The sequence below is a fragment of the Paroedura picta genome, chromosome 6 (assembly GCF_049243985.1).
Source record: "Paroedura picta isolate Pp20150507F chromosome 6, Ppicta_v3.0, whole genome shotgun sequence".
In the NCBI taxonomy this organism is placed as follows: Eukaryota; Metazoa; Chordata; class Lepidosauria; order Squamata; family Gekkonidae; genus Paroedura; species Paroedura picta.
In genome coordinates, this window is record NC_135374.1 from 38,356,500 (window position 1) to 38,375,779 (window position 19,280).

The following is a 19,280-nucleotide window of genomic DNA, read 5'->3' on the forward strand; positions in this document are numbered from 1 at the left end:
GTAGCCTCCAGGTGGGGACTGAGAATCCCCTGGAAGTACAACTCATCTCCAGGAAGTTAGGCTGCAAGGTGGCGTGAGGGCTTCCTGGCCTAAGTGGGAAAGGGAAAACTCTCTTTCCTCACATGCATCCCTTCAAAAGGAATGCATGTGGCCCCAGATACCCCTTGGTTGCTTGGCTGGTGATGTCTGCCCTTCTGAAGCCTGTGGCCTACTGCTGGCAACTGCAGTCCCTGTTGTGGTCTGCAAGGCCAAGTTGTTGCCTAATAAAAGTGGATCACCTAGTTACCCCCAAAGTTGCTAGTAAGGGCTGGCAGGAGGAGCATACTCGCAGGACTGATGCTAGTCTTTCTACACCCCAAAATACAAACAGTTGCTAGTAAGGGCTTACAGGAGGGGCACACCCACACCACTCCACCCCAACTGCAGTCTGCAAGCCTCTACCATCATCTCTAGATTATAATGATCAGCTCTGCAGGGAAAAATGGCTACTTTGAAGGCCAAACTCTGAGGTATTGTACAATTTTGAAGTCTCACCTCCAAACCTCCAGGAATATTTCTAACCCAAAGGCGGCCAACCTTCATGTGGAGCCTGGAGAGCTCCTGGAATTGCAGCTCATCAGACTATAAAGATCAGCTCCCCAGGCAGAAAGGACTGCTTTGGAGTTTAGACAGGGTTGTTGTGGAAAAGGAACAGGGTTGTTGTGGAAAAGGAACAGTAGGCCTCAAGTGTGAGTTAAAACACTTGAGGCCTACTGCACAGGCCTAACTGTCACGTCTAACAACTTTCCTCACTTTTCCTGAGACCACTGATGGAGCTGGCAGGTGGCTCCCTTCAGGCCTGCTGTGAAGGAGCCTCTGACTGCTCCTGACTGAGGTGAGGTAGAAGAAGAAGAGTTGGTTCTTATATGCCGCTTTTCCCTACCCGAAGGAGGCTCAAAGCGGCTTACAGTCGCCTTCCCATTCCTCTCCCCACAACAGACACCCTGTGGGGTGGGTGAGGCCGAGAGAGACCTGATATCACTGCCCGGTCAGAACAGTTTTATCAGTGCCGTGGCGAGCCCAAGGTCACCCAGCTGGCTGCATGTGGGGGAGCGCAGAATCGAACCTGGCATGCCAGATTAGAAGTCCGCACTCCTAACCACTACACCAAACTGGCTCTCTGAGGCATTTCTGAGAGCAACGCAGAGGAGTCTGTGGGCATGGGTGTGCTTTCCTTTTGATGGGGAGGGAGTGTTGCCCTTCTGCCAAACAGTTGGCTGACATAAAAGTCCCTTCTCATTTAAAATACTGCTCTGGCCAGCCTCACTGCTGGAGGGAAGAAACAGCTAAGCCATGTATATTTCTCTCTGTGACTCTCTGCAGTTTTGAGGCCTACTACACAGGGTTGTTGTGCAGATGAAACAGAGGCAAAAGAACCTCTGCAACAGCAAGCGTTGGGCTGGAAAGCCCTCACGCTCTTCTGCATGGTAGCATGAGGGCTTCCTGGCCTAAGGGGGAAAGGAGACCACCACTCCCAGCCCACTTACTGTGTCCCTGTCAGCAGCTTGCCAGATTGCCCCTGGCTGGGCTGGGGGCTTTGGGCTGTGTCACGTCCCTATTGGTCCAAAGTCCAGGAGGGCGGGGCCAGTCCGAAACATCTTCTGATTGGTCCAAATACTGGACTGGCCCCGCACATTCTCTGCCCACCTAGGCCTTCGCTTTTTATATTATACAGCGAAGCTGTTCCAGATATATATGCCTCCCTTCAAGATACTTGCTCACATTTAAAATTGGAGGCTTGTATCGGAATGACTGAACTAGTCAGCATAAGAGGCACCAAGCATGGCTCGCATCCGTACAGCTTCTAAAAGTAAATGATAAATTCTGAGGCGCTACAGCTATCAAATGTCACAAGCGATTCCTGAGCACAGCTGTCCTTTGTAGTCAGGCATGTGTTATTTTCAAAGAATGAAACTGTTACGTGGCCACATCATTTTTGTCATGACATGGTGCTATGGATGTGAGTGATCCGGTTTCAAGCCCTTGTCTGCCCTAACGCTCATTGGCTAACAGTGAGTGAACCACTTTCTCTCACCCTAATCTAGCCACAGGATTGTTGACAGGATTAAATGAGGGCTGCTTCTGAAGTTACATCTCCTTACTCATGCTTTGAAAGCTGCCAGGAAATAGTTGGCTCAGTTTCCACATAAACTACTCTAGAATTGTCAGACATGCCGACTCCAGAGACGGTTCTGAGCATTTTGCAAAGCACGGGTCCATTCTCAAATGAGCCTAAATCTGCAGTGCAGTTTGCAACCATTTTCTAGTTGCCATCCTACGTAAGAAGATATACATTCATGACCAGTCCTACCTTGATTGGTGGATCAGGTAGAAGGGCCTTTCCCTGTGATCTTAATCCCCAAGCAAACATCTATAGGCTAACACAATCCTTCAGATATTTTGGTTCCAAATATTCCACAAGACCAAAAATTCTGTTTTATAGATAGCACATTATCTCTTTTCAAGAATGAGGGTGGCTTGACACCCTAACTGTGCTACAGTTGGGATCAGTCTAGAAGAACACGACTTCTGCTAGTCAGTTGCTGTTGTTAGAAGACAAACTAGGACCATCCAGAGTTCCTTCTTGCTGGAGAAACAAGAAGTGTCTCCTCTTCAGGTAACACTGGACAGAACAGCATATTTGTAGCCACCACCAGTTCACTGACACCATTTTGAAGTGATTTTTAAAAAGTAGGAGTCATGCTATCTACAGTGAGCAGTGCTTTTTTCGTTCAATTCTAATAGATCTTTCTATATAGTGGCAAAATTGATTATGTTAATACATTCATAACCCAGCAGTGCTGTAGATTTCATTTCAATGGAATTTAGTTCTGAAGCAGGCATCATTCTATGTCTGTACAGTGAGCATAACAATCATCCCATGTCCAAGTGAAAGCAATACCCTCAGATGTTTTGGCAAAGCATGAGAATCTTTAGTCTGCAGAGACGGGGCTTCCTTCCAAAACAGCATCCCTGTTGCTTATTCAAAAATGGTCCTCTGTGGTCAGGTTACTAAATTAGGAATACAAGAGATTTTGAAAGCATCAAATACATTCTATGATTAAATATATCCATCTGGAGAATTTTATGGGCACCTCAGAATACAATATAGATCACATATAAAAGCTTTGCATTTTTGAATGCTTCTATAAGGTTCACATAGCAATGGCTTCATAACAATGCATGGACAAATACCATTCAAGAGGTCGGGTCCATGTCACACCCTGCAATGTCATGTTCATGGCACCATTCCTGAGTTTTTTTTTCAAAGTCAAGACTTGAAAATACATTATCTATTAAAGTTTTATTTAAAATAGAAATCATAAGTACCTATAGGGGATAAAAAGCTTATGCACAGAATTTGAGGGCCTAAGGGAAAACAAAAGATAATTATTTCTATGTATACGTATATGTGTGTATGAACTTTTTAATATCTGAGCCATTTGGTAGGGTGACTAGAAATATCTGATATGGAACTAAAAATATGGGTACTAGTTCATCTCAAGTTAGACTAAGTTCCATTACAACAAACTGAAATCCTATTTGTTTTAAAGAGCTATTACAGTCACCACTAAGTCTACCTGGACTGGAGATAGTTGTCTTCCTACACCCTCTAATTAGAGGTGACTCCTCTAATCCCGCCTTTCTCATGATGTGCTCCGCATACAAGTTAAATAGGCAAGGCGACAGTATACAGCCTTGCCGAACTCCTTTCTCAATTTTGAACCAATCCGTGATTCCATGTTCAGTTCTCACTGTTGCTTCTTGACCTGCATATAAATTTCTCAAGAGACAAATAAGATGCTCTGGTATTCCCATCTCTTTAAGAACTTGCCACAATTTGTTGTGCTCCACACAATCAAAGGCTTTAGCATAGTCAATGAAGCAGAAGTAGATGTTCTTCTGGAACTCCCTAGCTTTTTCCATGATCCAGCGTATGTTGGCAATTTGATCTCTAGTTCCTCTACCTCTTCGAAATCCTGCCTGTACTTCTGGAAGTTCTCGGTCCACATATTGCTGGAGCCTAGCTTGTAGGATTTTGAGCATAACTTTGCTAGCATGAGAAATGAGTGCAATGGTGCGGTAGTTTGAACATTCTTTGGCATTGCCCTTCTTTGGGATTGGAATGTAAACTGACCTTTTCCAATCCTGTGGCCATTGCTGAGTTTTCCAAATTTGCTGGCATATTGAGTGTAGCACTTTTACTGCATCGTTCTTTAAGATTTTGAATAGTTCTACTAGAATGCTGTCACCACCACTAGCTATATAACAGATTATATTACCAAACCAGAAAAACTGAAAATACTGAAGAAACAGACTATATCAAACAGCAGTCTGGTATGACAAGAAGTTAGTTGTGTGTCTGTGTGTGCAAAACAAAACCTCTCAAACAAGGGTTTTAAAAAACAAAACAAAACATCTGTATGTAGGAAATATCCTGATGCTGTTCCTCCACCGGTTCCTCGGATTTAAGGGTTCCACAAGAATACAATCCTTTGGACTCTTATGATTTTGTTTGTGTGCAGGGAACAAAAGACTGGGGAGACAAAATAAATGCAGCAGCTGTGCCCCCAAGGAAAAGGCCTCCAAACAATGGAGAGGTGCCCTTTCCTCTTCTACAGGGCTCATGGCTTCTGCCACTGCTGCTTCCCCCAACCAGCCTCTCCCCCCACTTCTCCTTTCCATTTCACCGGTTCAACCCCTGAAAGCGTCAAGAAGCCGCTTTGGCGGGTGAAGCAGTTGAAATTGCAGGAAGGAAACGGCCTCCCAGTCCCACCAATCGGCCTCCGAGGACTGGCCGGCAATGCGAGGGACAGGCTCCCTGCCCGAGGCCCGGGGGACGCGCCCTACCCGTCTGCGGCCAATCCCCGAGCTCGTGCCGAGCGCTGCCTGCTCCGCCCTCGGCCCCAGTCAGAGAGGTCCCCGCGGTTGCCGAGTGCGAAGGCGGGGCGCGCCCTTGGCTTGCAGGTGCGCGCCGGTCCTTGTTACATAAAAGGCGAGGGAGGCGCGTCCGGCGGGGCAATTTTGCTGGAGGGAGGCTGCTTGCGCGCCAGACTGCGCGAGGGCAGGGGGCCGGCGGAGGCGGGCTCAGCTGGGTCGTTCGCGGAGCGGGTAGCAGGGCAGTGGCGGGCACGGGCGCCCTGGTCTACCAGAGCATGGCCGGGAAGGGGCGCCCTGAGGCGCTCGCGGCTGCCCCCCGCCCCTGACCCCGAGGAGCCGCCGAGCCACTAGGAGGGCTAGCGGCGGCCAGCGTGAAGTCGCGGCTCCAAGGTGGCGAGAGGCGGCGGCGATGGCCGGGGAAGGCAGCAACGCCGAGTGGATGGGCAACTTGCCGCCTGCGCTCCGCGCTCTGCCTCTTTCCAATCTGGCGATCCCAGGTAAGGGGCGGAGTCCCCCGGTGGCGCTGAACAGTTGCTCGGGATACCTGCTTTGCTTCTCGCCCCTCTTCCCCTCCTCCCTCCCTCCCTATCTGGCTTTAGTTTCGAAGGCTTCGTTTGGGGTTTTCACTGGCATTGCGCTTTCTACGGTAAACCTGGAAGGCGTGGGAAAACCCTCTGTGCCCCGGAACTGTGTCCCGAGTACGGCTGTTTTTCTAGTACAGTTCTTCCTTTTGGGGAAGAGGGGGGGGGGGGGAAATCAACTCAGGTTTCCTTATTTCTTTCACCTAGCTTTTCGTCCCGAGGGGATTCAGTATAGTTTACAACTTTATTTTTTGCTTACTCAGTTTTATTCTCCCAGTAACCCTACCAGCCCAACGTCACCCAGTGAGCTTTCATGGCACAGCAGGGATTTAATCTGGGGACTTTCAGGTCATAGCCTAACTGCCACCTAGGCTCTGGCTCCTGTTTGTTTCAGATAATATAAATCTAGACATTTTATTTACTTGATGTGTATTTCATCTTTCTCCCCACTTGGAGCACAAATTGGCTCCCCTCCTCCCCTCCTTCACAACACCCCTGTGAGGTAGTTTTGGCAGAGTGTGATTGGCCCAAGAGCACCCAGCAAGCTTCCATGGTGGAATGAGGATTCAAACCTGGTTTTCCCAGATCTAACCAATGGTATTATTTTGAAGTTTTCTGCAAATTAAAATATAATTGTAATTTAGTCTCAAATTTATGGAAATATTTTAATGACTTTTCACCCATATTCCTCATATGTGCAACTTAATGTTTCTAAAAATTGGAATATATAACAATGACCATTTAAACATTTATCAAGGAGGGAAGGAAAACATGCTTCTCCTTCAAGTTACAACTTTAGTCTTGTTTATTAGTCTTTATATTAGTTATCATGAACTTCATTTTTTCTTTACAGTACCTCTCTTTAGGGTGACCAGGTGCAAAAGGGTCCTCGATTTTTAATAGTTGTCTTAGGAAATGGATAGTTGGGAAGTGCAATTTGTTGTGCCAGGATGGAAAGGCCACATCCACTTCTATATGATTACAGGACCTGCATCTGGTCACATTCTTTTTTGAGCTTTAATCTCTTCTAATAAAATGTTGTAGTCTTTGGTCTGACCACCTTCAGCTGGGGCACAACCCAGTTGTGGGCCTTGATCCTTTATGAAATTAGAGAAAATTCTACAGAATACTTACTGCATTGCAGATGTGAGAGCAAGTGTATTTGGGACAAACTAAAAGCCATTTTCCTGGCACACATCTTTACCACCACCTAGCTAGCTAGCTATCATTAATATATATATATGTGTGTGTGTGTATGTATGTGTATATATCTATATGTATATATATGTGTATGTGTGTGTATACATACACACACGTACACGCGCACACACACACACATATATATACATACACACACACACACACACACCGCCCTTCCCTATGGATCTGGGTGGTTTATGAGTTCCTTTATAGGATTTCCTCTGTGGATGAAATATTATTCTGTTACCTGCCTCACTGAGTCTCAAGGCAAATTGCAGAATATATTTTTAAGAAGTCAATTAGACAGTATAAAACAGACAAATTGATTTGTTTTTAAACAATGCAGTAGGACTGCGATTACAGAATTAGAAAACAATGCAAGCTCAAAACTGTCTCGGCCAACTGTCTAAGGTCACGAACACTGCCCGCCAGGCATTCTACCGCCTACATTAGGCATGACAACTATCTGTCAATACCTAACCTAGTCACTGTAATCCATGCAACGGTCCCCTCCAGGCCGGATGACTGCAGCTACCCTTGTATCTGATCTGGAAGCTCCAACTATGCAGAAGGCAGTGGCCCAAGTCCTCACCAGAACAGGATGGAGTGAGCACATTCAACCAGTGCTTTCCCAGCTGCACTGGCTCCAAGTTGAGGACCAAATAAGGTTCAAGGTATTGGTACTTATCTTCAAAGCCCTAAATGATGTGGGACCTACAGGAGAGGAGACATGATAGCCCTCTTTAAATATTTGAAAGGTTGTCACTTGGAGGAGGGCAGGATGCTGTTTCCATTGGCTGCAGAGGAAAGGACATGCAATAATGGGTTTAAACTACAAGTACAACGATATAGTCTAGATATCAGGGAAAAAAAATTCACAGTCAGAGTAGTTCAGCAGTGGAATAGGCTGCCTAAGGAGGTGGTGAGCTCCCCATCACTGGCAGTCTTCAAGCAAAGGTTGGATGCACATTTTTCTGGGATACTTTGGATGCTTTAGGATGCTTTGGGCTGATCCTGCGTTGAGCAGGGGGTTGGACTAGATGGCCTGTATGGCCCCTTCCCACTCTATGATTCTATGACTGCCTCCTCCCCTGTACCTCTCAGAGGAGCCTCCACTCAAGCTCAAAATCTGCTGAAGATCCCTGGCCCCAGGAGGTAAAGACAACCTCAACCAGAACCAGGGCTATTTCAGCCCTGGCCCCAGCCTGGCGGAACAACCTCCTGGGTAAGATTGGGACCCTGTGGGACCTGAAACAGTTCTGGAGAGCCTGCAAGATGGAATTGTTCTACCAGGCCTATGGTTGAAGCTTGTGTGACATCAAAGGTCCTTGCCTCCCTACACACACTCAGCTATTCCTGAGAGGCAAATGAATAATATCAGTTGCCTTAAAACATCTGATTGGCACTCTGCCCCTCCCCCACTGTGAATAACGTCAAACTCCTAATGTGAATACAAACTACCACCAAGAATTGAATGACTAAATATTATGTAGAATTTTAATTATAGCAGTTTTTAGAATTTTATAACTGTCACTAATGTTTTGTGTTGTGATTGTGATTTTATTCTGCATGTTGTAAACAGGCCTGAGCCCAGAAGGGAAGGGCGGTGTAAAAATCAAATAAATAAAGATGGTCCATGACAAAGTCCGAGAGTGGCTTATAAAGGTAGGCATGGGGAAAGCAAGGTGATACATACAGTAAACATTGCAATAGATTATAGTGCCTTTTCCTTATAAAAGTGCCCTTCTGGATTGTTCTATTATACTGCGGTTCTAATCTCTGTATTTAAAAAAACCCTATTGAAAAAGAATTTGCTTCGTACAGTCTGCAGAATGATGAGGGTGTGGGAGCTTTCTTCATCTTTCCAGGTAGGCCATTCCACAAGGTGGAAGGTAGCACATAGAGTCGTGGTTGTGCTGGAAATCAAGAGAAGTCCTCTTCTCACTAGCCACTGGTCCAAATTTGGTCTTCCTGCAAGTGCTCTTTACACTTCTAAAAATTCCATCTTCACACCCAGCTTTTTCCTATTGTGAATGAAGCTGGAATTTATTTAAACATTTTTTATATGTCTTATACATTTTATGCCAATAAAAGGTTACTGACTGACTGATTTAAACATTTGTGTGTGAGAGAGAGACATATTTATTTCCCCTCATTCCCTCTCCCCCTTCTTTCCTCTCAGTATTCTTTAACTCTGTAAACTAATGGCCAAACAACACGAAGAAACTCTGTGATTATTACATCTAAAGTATAATTTGGGACTAAAAGGCAGTTTCATGGTGGCTTCATTGGGGACACAAGTACTAGAAAAGAATTTGTGTCTTCATTATTTCTTGAAAAGTAACTCCCCCAAATACCTTCTTCATCTGCTTTAAGGCCTAGTAGGGAATACTGACAAGCCAGTGTGTTCCTTTATCTCTTCTGTATTGGGCTTAAACCAGCCAGGTTGGCATTTAAATATCAGGTCCTGCTATGGATGGTTTTCAGAGGCAGACAGCATATCAGGAATTGCAGCCATGGAACATTTGTTTTTGACACTATGTGAATAATGTTTTCCTGCATATTGCAGATGCAGAAAGGTATGAGTGACAGAGGCTTATCTAGGGTTATCCAGTGACTCATACCCAGCAGAGCTTCATATAAGGGGCTTGAAGGTGATTTAGTGCCATCAAAGTACTTAATTTTAAATATCTCCATTTCATGTTCTTTCCAATGTCCAGCCTTCTTTAGTCCCTCCCCCAATCTTGCATATCTTAAACAACTAGATTGTAGTCAGTAAGATTTCATAGCTCTTAAGGCAGAGAAATGGCACCTTTCCTAACAGCACCTATCATCCTGGTAATAATAATAAAAATATATAGTTGTTCTTTTGGTGGCCAACCAGATACTTCTGGCAGCCCATAGGCTGGTCAAGAAGACAATAGACATTGTCTGCTGTTACCCCTACACAGTTAAAAGGTTTGTCAGATGGTTGGACCAGTCCTAGTTATAGTGCAGGTTCATGCTAGATTCATGGTTTAAACAATCTCTAGAGTGATGGACAGTATACATGACTGTACTTTGCAGTGCAATAATCTGCTTCTCCCAGGCATAGCTAAATATCAGAACACAGTGAAGGCTGATTTTTTAACTCAACGGTGAAGCTCACTGGTTAAACTGATGCTTGTCATTTTTTGTTGGATTCAACTACCTCAGAGGTTGTTACAAAGATAAAACTTGCTGAAAGAACACCAGGTATGCTATCCCAAGCTACCTGGGGACATGGACAGATAAAATATGATTAGGTAAACTTATTCTGTTGATTCGCCAGAAAGCCCCAGATTCTCATTGTATGAATGGTATTTTGAGCATTCTTGCAAGAGCTAAATATGGGTACCATGATTTTCAAGGGTTCCCACCAGGGTGCCCTCTGACCCCTTTCCTAACCATATGTTTTTAGAATGTTGGGCCAAGTGGCATTTTGCTAAGCTGCACCTCTGATTGTGCACATTGTTTAAGCATTGCTTTAGCAGCAGCTGCCACCATAGCACAATGATCTTCATTGTTTTAAGCTCTGTGTGTGCAAGAAACCATTTTTCAATAATATGTTCATTTGTATACATTTGACTAGGATAGGCTTCATATTCTCACCATGTTTTGGAGGATAGGCAAGATGCTTCTTGCATTATTTTAAATTTGACTTAATTTTTAAAGTCGTCTGATTGAGACAGGCTCAGTTCATGCTTTGGATCATCTCTTCAGTCTCAGCATCTCCATTTGGATAGAATGGGTTGGGAAAGATCTCTGTCTGGAAAGCCACTGCTGCCAGTGTAGATGACACTGAGCTAGATGCACTAATTGTCTAACCTAGAACAAGTCAGTTTTCTGTATTTCGGCAGCTGCATAACCCAGGAGCCCCACTAGCAGTCACTGCAACCTGGAGCACCCCCTTTCCATTGCTGTTTTGGCCTGCAAGGGATGACTCACTGGACCGGGCTTGGAAGCAACCACTGGGCTGCCTGCTGCTACCTGACTTACATGCTTCTGGGATGCTTGCTACTGTTCAACAGTAGCCACCCTGGAAGACTCAGGTTCAAATCGGCCTGTCATGGAAACTGTCTAGCTGATATAGGGTTGTTGGGAATAGGAAAAGGAGAAGAGACAATAGAGTTGCCAATTTCCAGGGGATGCAGCAATTAAAACTCCTGTGACTACAACTGATCTCCAAGAATCAGAGATAAGTTCTGCTGGAGCAGGTGGCTACTTTGGAAGGTGGACACAATGACATTATACCCCACCGATGTCCCTCCCCTTCCCAAACTCCACTGCCAAAATCTCCAGGAATTCCCCAACCCAGAACTAACAACCCTAGAGTAAAATGAGATGAGGTGTCATGCCCTCACTGTGGAGAAAGATGGGGTGTAAATGAAGAAAATAATGTAGCTGAGAATGGGAGGGAAATAAAAAGGTTAATGGTGAATGACTGAGATGAAGAGAATAAGGCAGAGGGTACAGGGTTGCTGGGAGGAGGTAAAAAGGAAATAGTGTGTGGGGATACTGGGGAAAGTGAGGTGTCCCCCCGTACACAAGTCCTTGGGGATTCTTTGCCATACAAGTAAGCCTGACCCAGTGGCCAACACTATACAACTTGGCCTTAGTTTTCCTAGGCTGAGGAAGGTAAACATAGGTTGGCTGTTGGGTGGGAAGGAGATAAGAATGAAAGCAAAGGGGGGGAAGCTGTGGGTGCTTTTAGGGAGAAGAGGGAAATTGGATGTCCCCCAGCAATTCCTTGCAGGTTCCAATTTGTAAATTTCTGTTACTCAATTCATAAGAAACCACTGGGTTAGAGTTTGTTATTTTAAAAATATTTTTAAAGAAGTTAATTTAAAAATGCAGTTAATATGACCATATCATGTCAGGTCAACACACCCACCACGTTCCCAAAATGGCCTATAATGGGCCTGGAGGGGGTGGAAATGGGAAGGACCCCAGTCATAAAAATGATTTATGGGGGTGTGACAGGAAGGTGTGGAATGCTGACATCACTTTTTGGGTTTCTTAAAGTATGAAGAATGTTATCAGTGGTTTCTCATTTATCCCTTTTCCCTTCACCCTTATTTCTCTTCCCTGAGAGATAAAGGCTTAGAAGGGTCAGCAAACCTTCTCTCGATGGTCAATTTTCTTTATAATACAGTCATGTCTATATTAGCTTTCAGATTCTTTTGCAGACCTGAGATTTCAGGTCTGTAGAGACATCCCCCACTATTTGCCCCTAGCTCAATTTTGTGGACTTATTTATAAGTCCTCTGAAGTGTTGTTTAAAAAAATTATTTCTAACCCATCCTTCTAAGTTGCTCAGGTTGGTTAACAACATTCCCTTAAGTTTTCTGAGCCCCTGTCTATATCTCAACTCCCCCTGAATGCAGAAAAGAGTTTTGGAGGAAAGCAGTAAGATATGCCTATGAGGAAATTGCATGTTGTAGACCAATAACATTGCCCCCTGAATTTTTGCTCTTTAAATAGGTCTTGGGGCCAATGCCTCAATGAAAGCTAGAGGTATCTAAAATTCAATTTATCACCTCTCATAGTGATCTGCTTGTACCCAGAGGATGCTCAGTTTTCAGACCACTGCCAAAAGCTTTGAAAAAAAGTATAGGTTCATGTGTTTTCTTGAAGTGAAATTTGTGGCCTAACTTTTTACCATAATATATCAGTTTATATCCAACGACAGAGATATATATGAAAGGAGCCATTGTTGTGCACAAAGGTTTTATGTGAGCTTAAGATAAGATGGACGTAAAATGTTCTTCAGGAGACCCACTTAACCTTCTGTTTTTCAACTTTATTTTACTATTGTCTTCTTGAAAATGCTTTAATACATTTAAAGAAAAAATGACCCAGTATACCAAGATCATGTCACGAGTATGATGACATCAAAGTATCACATAGCTCTGGTTATATTCACGAAGCCAAATCTGGATAAGGATGAGTCCGGTAGGCTTTCACTCTGAATAAAGCACTATTTTTGTTTCATTCCATCAAAACTTTTGTACTTATGCTGGAGTTTTACAATGATACCATTCATTGTGAAATGTACTCCTGTTTTGCCTTAGCATATATACTATTATGTATATGTGAATTATAATTCTACATATCACATTTCTATTCATTTAAACAGTTGTGATAGGTAATTCTTTGGACTATGAACAGTATATTTGTTTTTGGATGTTGGAAAATGCACTAGCAAAACCTGCCTTTCTAGCAACATGATTAAAGTTGGCTCTGCTCAACACCCAAGTTTCCTGTTACTTAAGTGTCTTGCATATGGCAAGCCAAATGCCACCTTGTGCCAGACTGTGGATATGCCCATTTTGGAAGATGACCACACATAAGCATTTCTACAGTCAAACAATGATTCATCTAGTCTGGAATCCTATCTCTAACAGAAAGCAGTCCTGGATGTTTCAGAGAAAAGATCACTCAATAATTAACCCGTGCTTGCAGTAATACATTAACAGTATGGGCTGGGGCTGGGAATGTTACTTGACCTCTGCAAGTTATCAGCTTACATCGTAAAGCCGGAGGTAGACAGTACTGAACACTTTATCCTGGTTAGCTAGGCTCATTTACGGCAATGTGCTACAACTCTTATGCTATTTTAAGAATTGGGGAGGTGTCATTCTTACCTTTGCATAAAAAGAATAAGATTCACAGGTGTTTAAAGGAATGTATCTTGGTAGAAAGTGCTGCTTAGGAATTACTTAGAAAATTCCAAACTTTTACTGATGTATTTTAGATAACCAAGCAAGTCTTAGAGAGAGGACACATTAAAATCAGGCAACACTGCTGGTCACTACTAGTAATCTGTGTGCTAGAAAAAATAAACAGAAAAAAGGTCTTTTTTTAATGCTTGTCTGTAGGAATCTCCAACTAGCCATATGTTAGCTTCCTTCTTTAGGAGCTCTCAAAAAGGCAAAAATGGTTTAATCATGTTTTTCCTTTGCTAAGGGCAGCCTTTTTCAACCTTTTGACCAGGGAGGAATTCCTGAAATATTTTCCCAGCTTCAAGGAACCCCAGAAGTGGTATCATGTCTTTTTAGGCAATTAGGTGGGGAAGTAAGTCATGAGAGCCAGAAACTCTGCTGTCCCCTCTTCTTTTGCCCTCCCAGCATTAAGCTCTTTTCCAGGGAGTCCTTCCTTCTCATGAGGTGGCCAAAGAATTTGAGTTTCATCTTCAGGATCTGGCCTTCTAAGGAGCAGTCAGGGCTGATCTCCTCGAGGACTGACCAGTTTGTTTGCCTTGCAGTCCAGGGGACCCTTCAACACTACATTTCAAATTAATCTATTTTGCCATCAGCTTTCTTCATTGCTCAGCTTTCATATCCATACACACTAAGAGAGAATACAGTGGCATGAATTATCTTCTTGTTCATCAGTTGACACATCCTTACACTTAAGGCTCCTTTATGACTGCCCTTCCCAATCTCAGTCTTCTGATCTCTTGTTTGCAGTCCCCCTTTTGGTTGATGGTGGAGCCAAGGAACAGAAACTCTTGAACAATTTCATTTTCTTCATCAATAGCCTTAAAGTAAAGTAGTTCCCCAGTATTTAGTACCTTTGTCTTCTTGAGGTTCAGCTGTAATCCCTCATTGGCACTAATATTTGTCCATAGTCATTTCAAGTTGTTAATGATTTTTGCAAGTAGTATGGTGTCATCTGCATATCTCGGATTGCTAATGGTCTTTCCACTAATTTTCACTCTGTCTTGATCTAAATCTAGTTCAGCTTTCTTTACCATATGTTCAGCAAACAGATTGAACAGACATAGATAACTTTGCCAACTGTTTCTTGATATTTTGTCCTGATAGTAACCTCTTGCCTAGAGTATAGGTTACACATCAAAACAATCAGATGTTTTGTCACATGGTTCATTTTGAAACCAACATTTTCATGATCCACATAGCCAATGTAGGTGCTTGTGTAACAATTTAAATATTAAGAACTGGTTCCTAAAAATATCAGATTGGTTCCTTGGAATCAACATAATTTGTCCAGGCCAGTATGCACCAAATTAAAAGAGAAATGGCTAACTGACCTGGAACAGGTTACCATAATTTATTTTAACAGCATCTTCTTAGACTTAAAAGGTCCCATGTGCTCTGATACAATATCGTCTGGGTTGGAGCCATTGGTTTGGTATTATTCAGTCTGAATATTGGTATTATTCAGGGTTATAGCTATCATCAGATAATCTAAAACTTAGAATAAAAACAATTTTTAAATAACTCAAAGTTTCACAAACTCCCAGATTTTAGCTCATCTCCATACACTATTAGCAACCCACCTTTGTTACAGGTATTTCAAAGATAACTGAAAGTATGCTTAATGAATATGTTTGTGGCTGTGAGAAGAGTTGCTGTGCAAAGATTTATGGTTGATGTGCTACATCTTGCCAATGTCAGGGCACATAATCATCAGTCATCTATGCAACATGCCACGTGTTAGGTTGGAGAGAAGTCTGAGATCTGCTAGCTTTGAGTTTTCTTGTCTTTATGGTGCCATCAATATTCTAGGTTGTTGGGAACTAATTACCACAATTCCTCAACCGTTATCAAATAAATGATACAAATGTCTTCTGTTATGAGGCAGGAAAGGACACATAGTAATTATTTGGAAAAAGAATTGCTTAGTGCAACCTTGCCATGTGTATCTATGACTCCTTCCCAATGTGTAATATAGATGATATGTAATTAAAGTCTGATCAATTATGTGATATATCGGGTGATGCACTACCTTTGTGTTACATCATAGTTTATATGAGATGCACAAAGTACATTTTAAGATAAGCTAATGACTCTTCAGACTAAGTTAGATGACTGTCAGTTTCCTCTTAATGCCCTTCACATGACACCATTACTGACAGCATGGATCCTATGTCTTGCTTTTTAAGGCATACTATTGTAATGACAAATATAAGCAATAGGAATCTTTGTAATGTTGCTCAAAATTATTATCTTTACTTCTACACCTGGCTAGGAACAATGGAAGCACTAAATTAAAAGCAAGGCACCCCTGCTTTCAGCTGTATTTAACAGCCTGAGAACTGTCTTGCGGGGAGGCATGTGGAATTCATTTTCACCAAGCCCTACCAGCATAAAAGTTTGCCAACTGCTTCCCCCCGCCCCACCCTCTGGTGATTTTATGTAACCCTTATCACTTTTAGAGGCAAATTTTTGTCATGCTGCTAGCGTGACACAAACCCATTAATGACCAAACACTAAAAGAGCCATAGGAGTAGTAGAACAGATAATAAGAAAAATCAGTCCTGCATTTTTAAATCTGCCCCATGTATCCTCATGCATCTAATCAACAGTGTACAGAAGTTCCCCATACTGTATCACAGTATGTTAAAGGACTGCCCCTGTTAGGGTCCTTGCACTTCTCTCCACTTCATTATTTAGGTATGTTCAATTTAGTCATGGGCTGCTTCTGTACTAATAGTTCTAATTCAGTGGAATAAGCTCATTGAGGATATATGTACTATGTTCTTAGTAATGGACTTGTACAAAGCATGTAAAACATCTTTATCTACATGGCATTTTGTGATTAGTTATCTGTGACGGGTTAGGGTTAGGGTTGATGTGCTGTAACTGTACCATACTGTACTATAACTGTACAACCAGTTATGGTAAACAAATGACAGTTAACTGGAATATCTAAATCTACTCATGTTCAAAGACAAAACTGTTTGCGTAAAGGAAGTTTTGTTTAGTGTTAAAATAGGAGTCCCCATTCTCTGGATATATAAGATGCTTAGAGTTAGCATTTCTTTTCCAATTTTTTCCCCTAAATTTTCCCTTCTCCCTGAGCAAGAAAAATTAAGTTATAATCATGCTTCTCTATTGTCATATGTATCACTAATGTAAGTGGTACTCTCACTTTTGCACTAATACTTTACTTTGAAACAAATGTTCCAATGATTAGAGGAGAACCAACTGTGATAGGAACTTGCCTTAGTTAAGGCTGCTTTCACACAGAGCCACAAAGCCACACACAGAGCAGAGTCAAGTAGCATGGCAGAATGGGCCAAGATAAAGAAGAAAATTTGAATTTTTTATTGCTGAGAAGTGTGAGAGTTGCATGAATCATGCCTGGATTAGGCATGATATCCTATGGATATTACCAAAGTCTGTGGGGCAACTTGCTGCTTGGAGTGAGGATGGTGGGTGGGGGAGATTCCTGTGTGGAAGTAGCCATGGCCCAATTCGAAACCAGACTTTGGGGCTGTCTTGTTTGTGTGACTGGCTGAATCAAAGTTATTTTCAATTTTCAGTTGGAATCATTTTCTGTAATTTGCTGGACTTTCCTCTTAAAGGTTACTCCTTCAAAAAGCTTAGATAGGGATGGAGCGCACTTCTCCATTACTGTTCCATGGCGGCTGATCAGAAACAACCTGAAGAAGGACTTTGCTGAATTATAGAATAAGAAATGAAGGTGACCATCTGTTTTCTTTAAGGTCATGGACATGAGAAAATGCAGGAATGGACAATTAGGAAGTGAACCCCAAAAGACTGATTCATCCCTGTAGCAGGATGATAAGCCCTGTATCAGAATTGGCACTGAAATCTGGGCAAAAATGTGCACAAACTTTGAGTGAATCCATCATTCTACATTATGACCCAGGATTCCTAGGAGACTGGGGTGGGGTGGGGGGCAGCATCACAGTGAACTGTGAGCCATAAATTTCATTGTAAACAACCCTGTGCCACAAGGGAGGGTGGTATAGAGGTGTAACAAATAAAATAAATATTTTCAATAAACAAATTAGTAGGTTTCCTTTTGTAAGGATAGGCTTATTTCAGTGGAGCTGATATTAGTTATATAGTTATGTGTTATATAGTACATAATTCCTGAGTTTTGAAACAGGAGGACCCTGAAATGCCTTCAAAAATAAAAGACAATGGAGAAGCAAATAAAATGGTGTGCCTGTAAGGAAATGGTGTCTAATGGTGTCCAAAAGCAAATGCTAGTATTGTGTAGTGGTTAAAGTAAAAGAAGTCACCAGATATTAGCATTCTTGGGAGGATAGGTGGTCCTGAAGATATGAGGGTCCCAGACTGTAGGGCTTTGCCGTTTAATACCAAAACTTTGAGCCTGATCTGGCTTCCAGTCTGGAGCCAGTACAGTTTGGAGACCACAGACTGATTATGTACTTTCCATTGGGTCCCAGTAAGAACCTGAGTGGCTGCATTCTGGACCAGTTAGTGTTTTTGGAGCAGATTCAAGAGAACAAGAGGAGTTGGTTTTTATACCCTGCTTTTCACTACCCAAAGGAGTTTCAAAGTGCCTTCCCTTCCTCTCCCCACAACGGACAACCTATGATGTATATGGGGATGAGAGATCCCTGACAGGACTGCTCTATGAGACCAGACTATGACAAGCCTAAGGTCACCCAGCTGGCCACGTGTGGAGGAGTGGAGAATCAAATCTGGCTCACCAGATTAGAAGCTGCCACTCTTAACCACTACACCAAGCTGGCCTTGCATAGAGCAAGTTACAGTAGTCTATCCTGGAGGTGACCGTTGCATGGATCACTGTGGCGAGGTCAGATGCCAAGAGGTAGGGTATGAGTTGTGGTGCTTGATGGAGATTATAAAATGCCTGGTGGGCAACATTTGTGATCTGGGCCTTAACCACGGTGGATGGTATTATAGTGACCCCCATTAGGAACTGGGAGTTGCACCACCTCCCCTGTGGCATGCCAACCCAGCCAGAGGACCTCCATCTTAGTTGGATTCAACTTCAGCCAACTCCGCTTGAGCCTGTTCACCATGGCCTCCAAGGCTCCAATCATCTTGTCAACTAATCGAGGACAAACAAATGGCTGTCCATCAGCAGAAATAGCTTGGTGTCATCCACATGCTGGTTGACAACCCAGCCCACTTCACAGATTCCTCATGAAAATAAAAAGGATGCGAACTTGGGTTGCCAAACAAATGCTAGCAACTTGTGGGAGACACTAGGGGGAAGGAACAATGACACTGGCATTATGTTGGGAACAACATTGCTGTTTTGGCACAATGCCCATTTCCCCACAATTCTTGATGCTGCACCAAGCAGGAGCAGAGGAGTCCTAGGCAGGATACTGAGCCCTGGCCCGTCTACGGATTGCCCTTCTGCTCCCTGGAAGAAAAGTGGGATACAAATGTGATGGACAAATGCATACTAAAGTGTCTTCCTGATTGGGAAGACATTTTTCTTACATCTTTTTGAGAGAACTGCTGACAGCGTTTCACGAAAGTGAAATCATCCAGATGACAAAATCATATTTTGCCACATCCTGAACATTTTCTAGTGTTTTGTGAGTACTGCATGTTTGTACTTTTCAAGAGGCCAGTGCACCACATGAAGAAAAGTAATATGAGGATCTTTCAGTTTTAAAAAAATAGTGTATGTGATTTTGAGACTAATTGATTTTATGGATGTAAACAGCATGGATTGTTGTAAAATAAAATTTTGAAAGCTTTGACAGCATGTGTAGTGTCAGGAGAAAGATCTCTCAACCATAGCCACAGGTTGACCTTGCTGTATGTATTTCTT

The 19,280-nt window shown here is 42.9% G+C and overlaps 1 protein-coding gene across 1 annotated transcript in view; it reads left to right on the top strand.

Moving 5' to 3' along the window:
• Positions 1-5,045: 5,045 nt before the first annotated feature.
• The window catches only part of PLCXD2 (phosphatidylinositol specific phospholipase C X domain containing 2), a 35,101-nt gene continuing 20,866 nt past the window's right edge, over positions 5,046-19,280 (top strand). Inside the window, exon 1 of the mRNA XM_077342165.1 lies at positions 5,046-5,417. Coding sequence (XP_077198280.1) covers positions 5,330-5,417 — 88 coding nt within the window. The 5' untranslated portion in view covers positions 5,046-5,329. The remainder of the gene's footprint in view (positions 5,418-19,280) is intronic.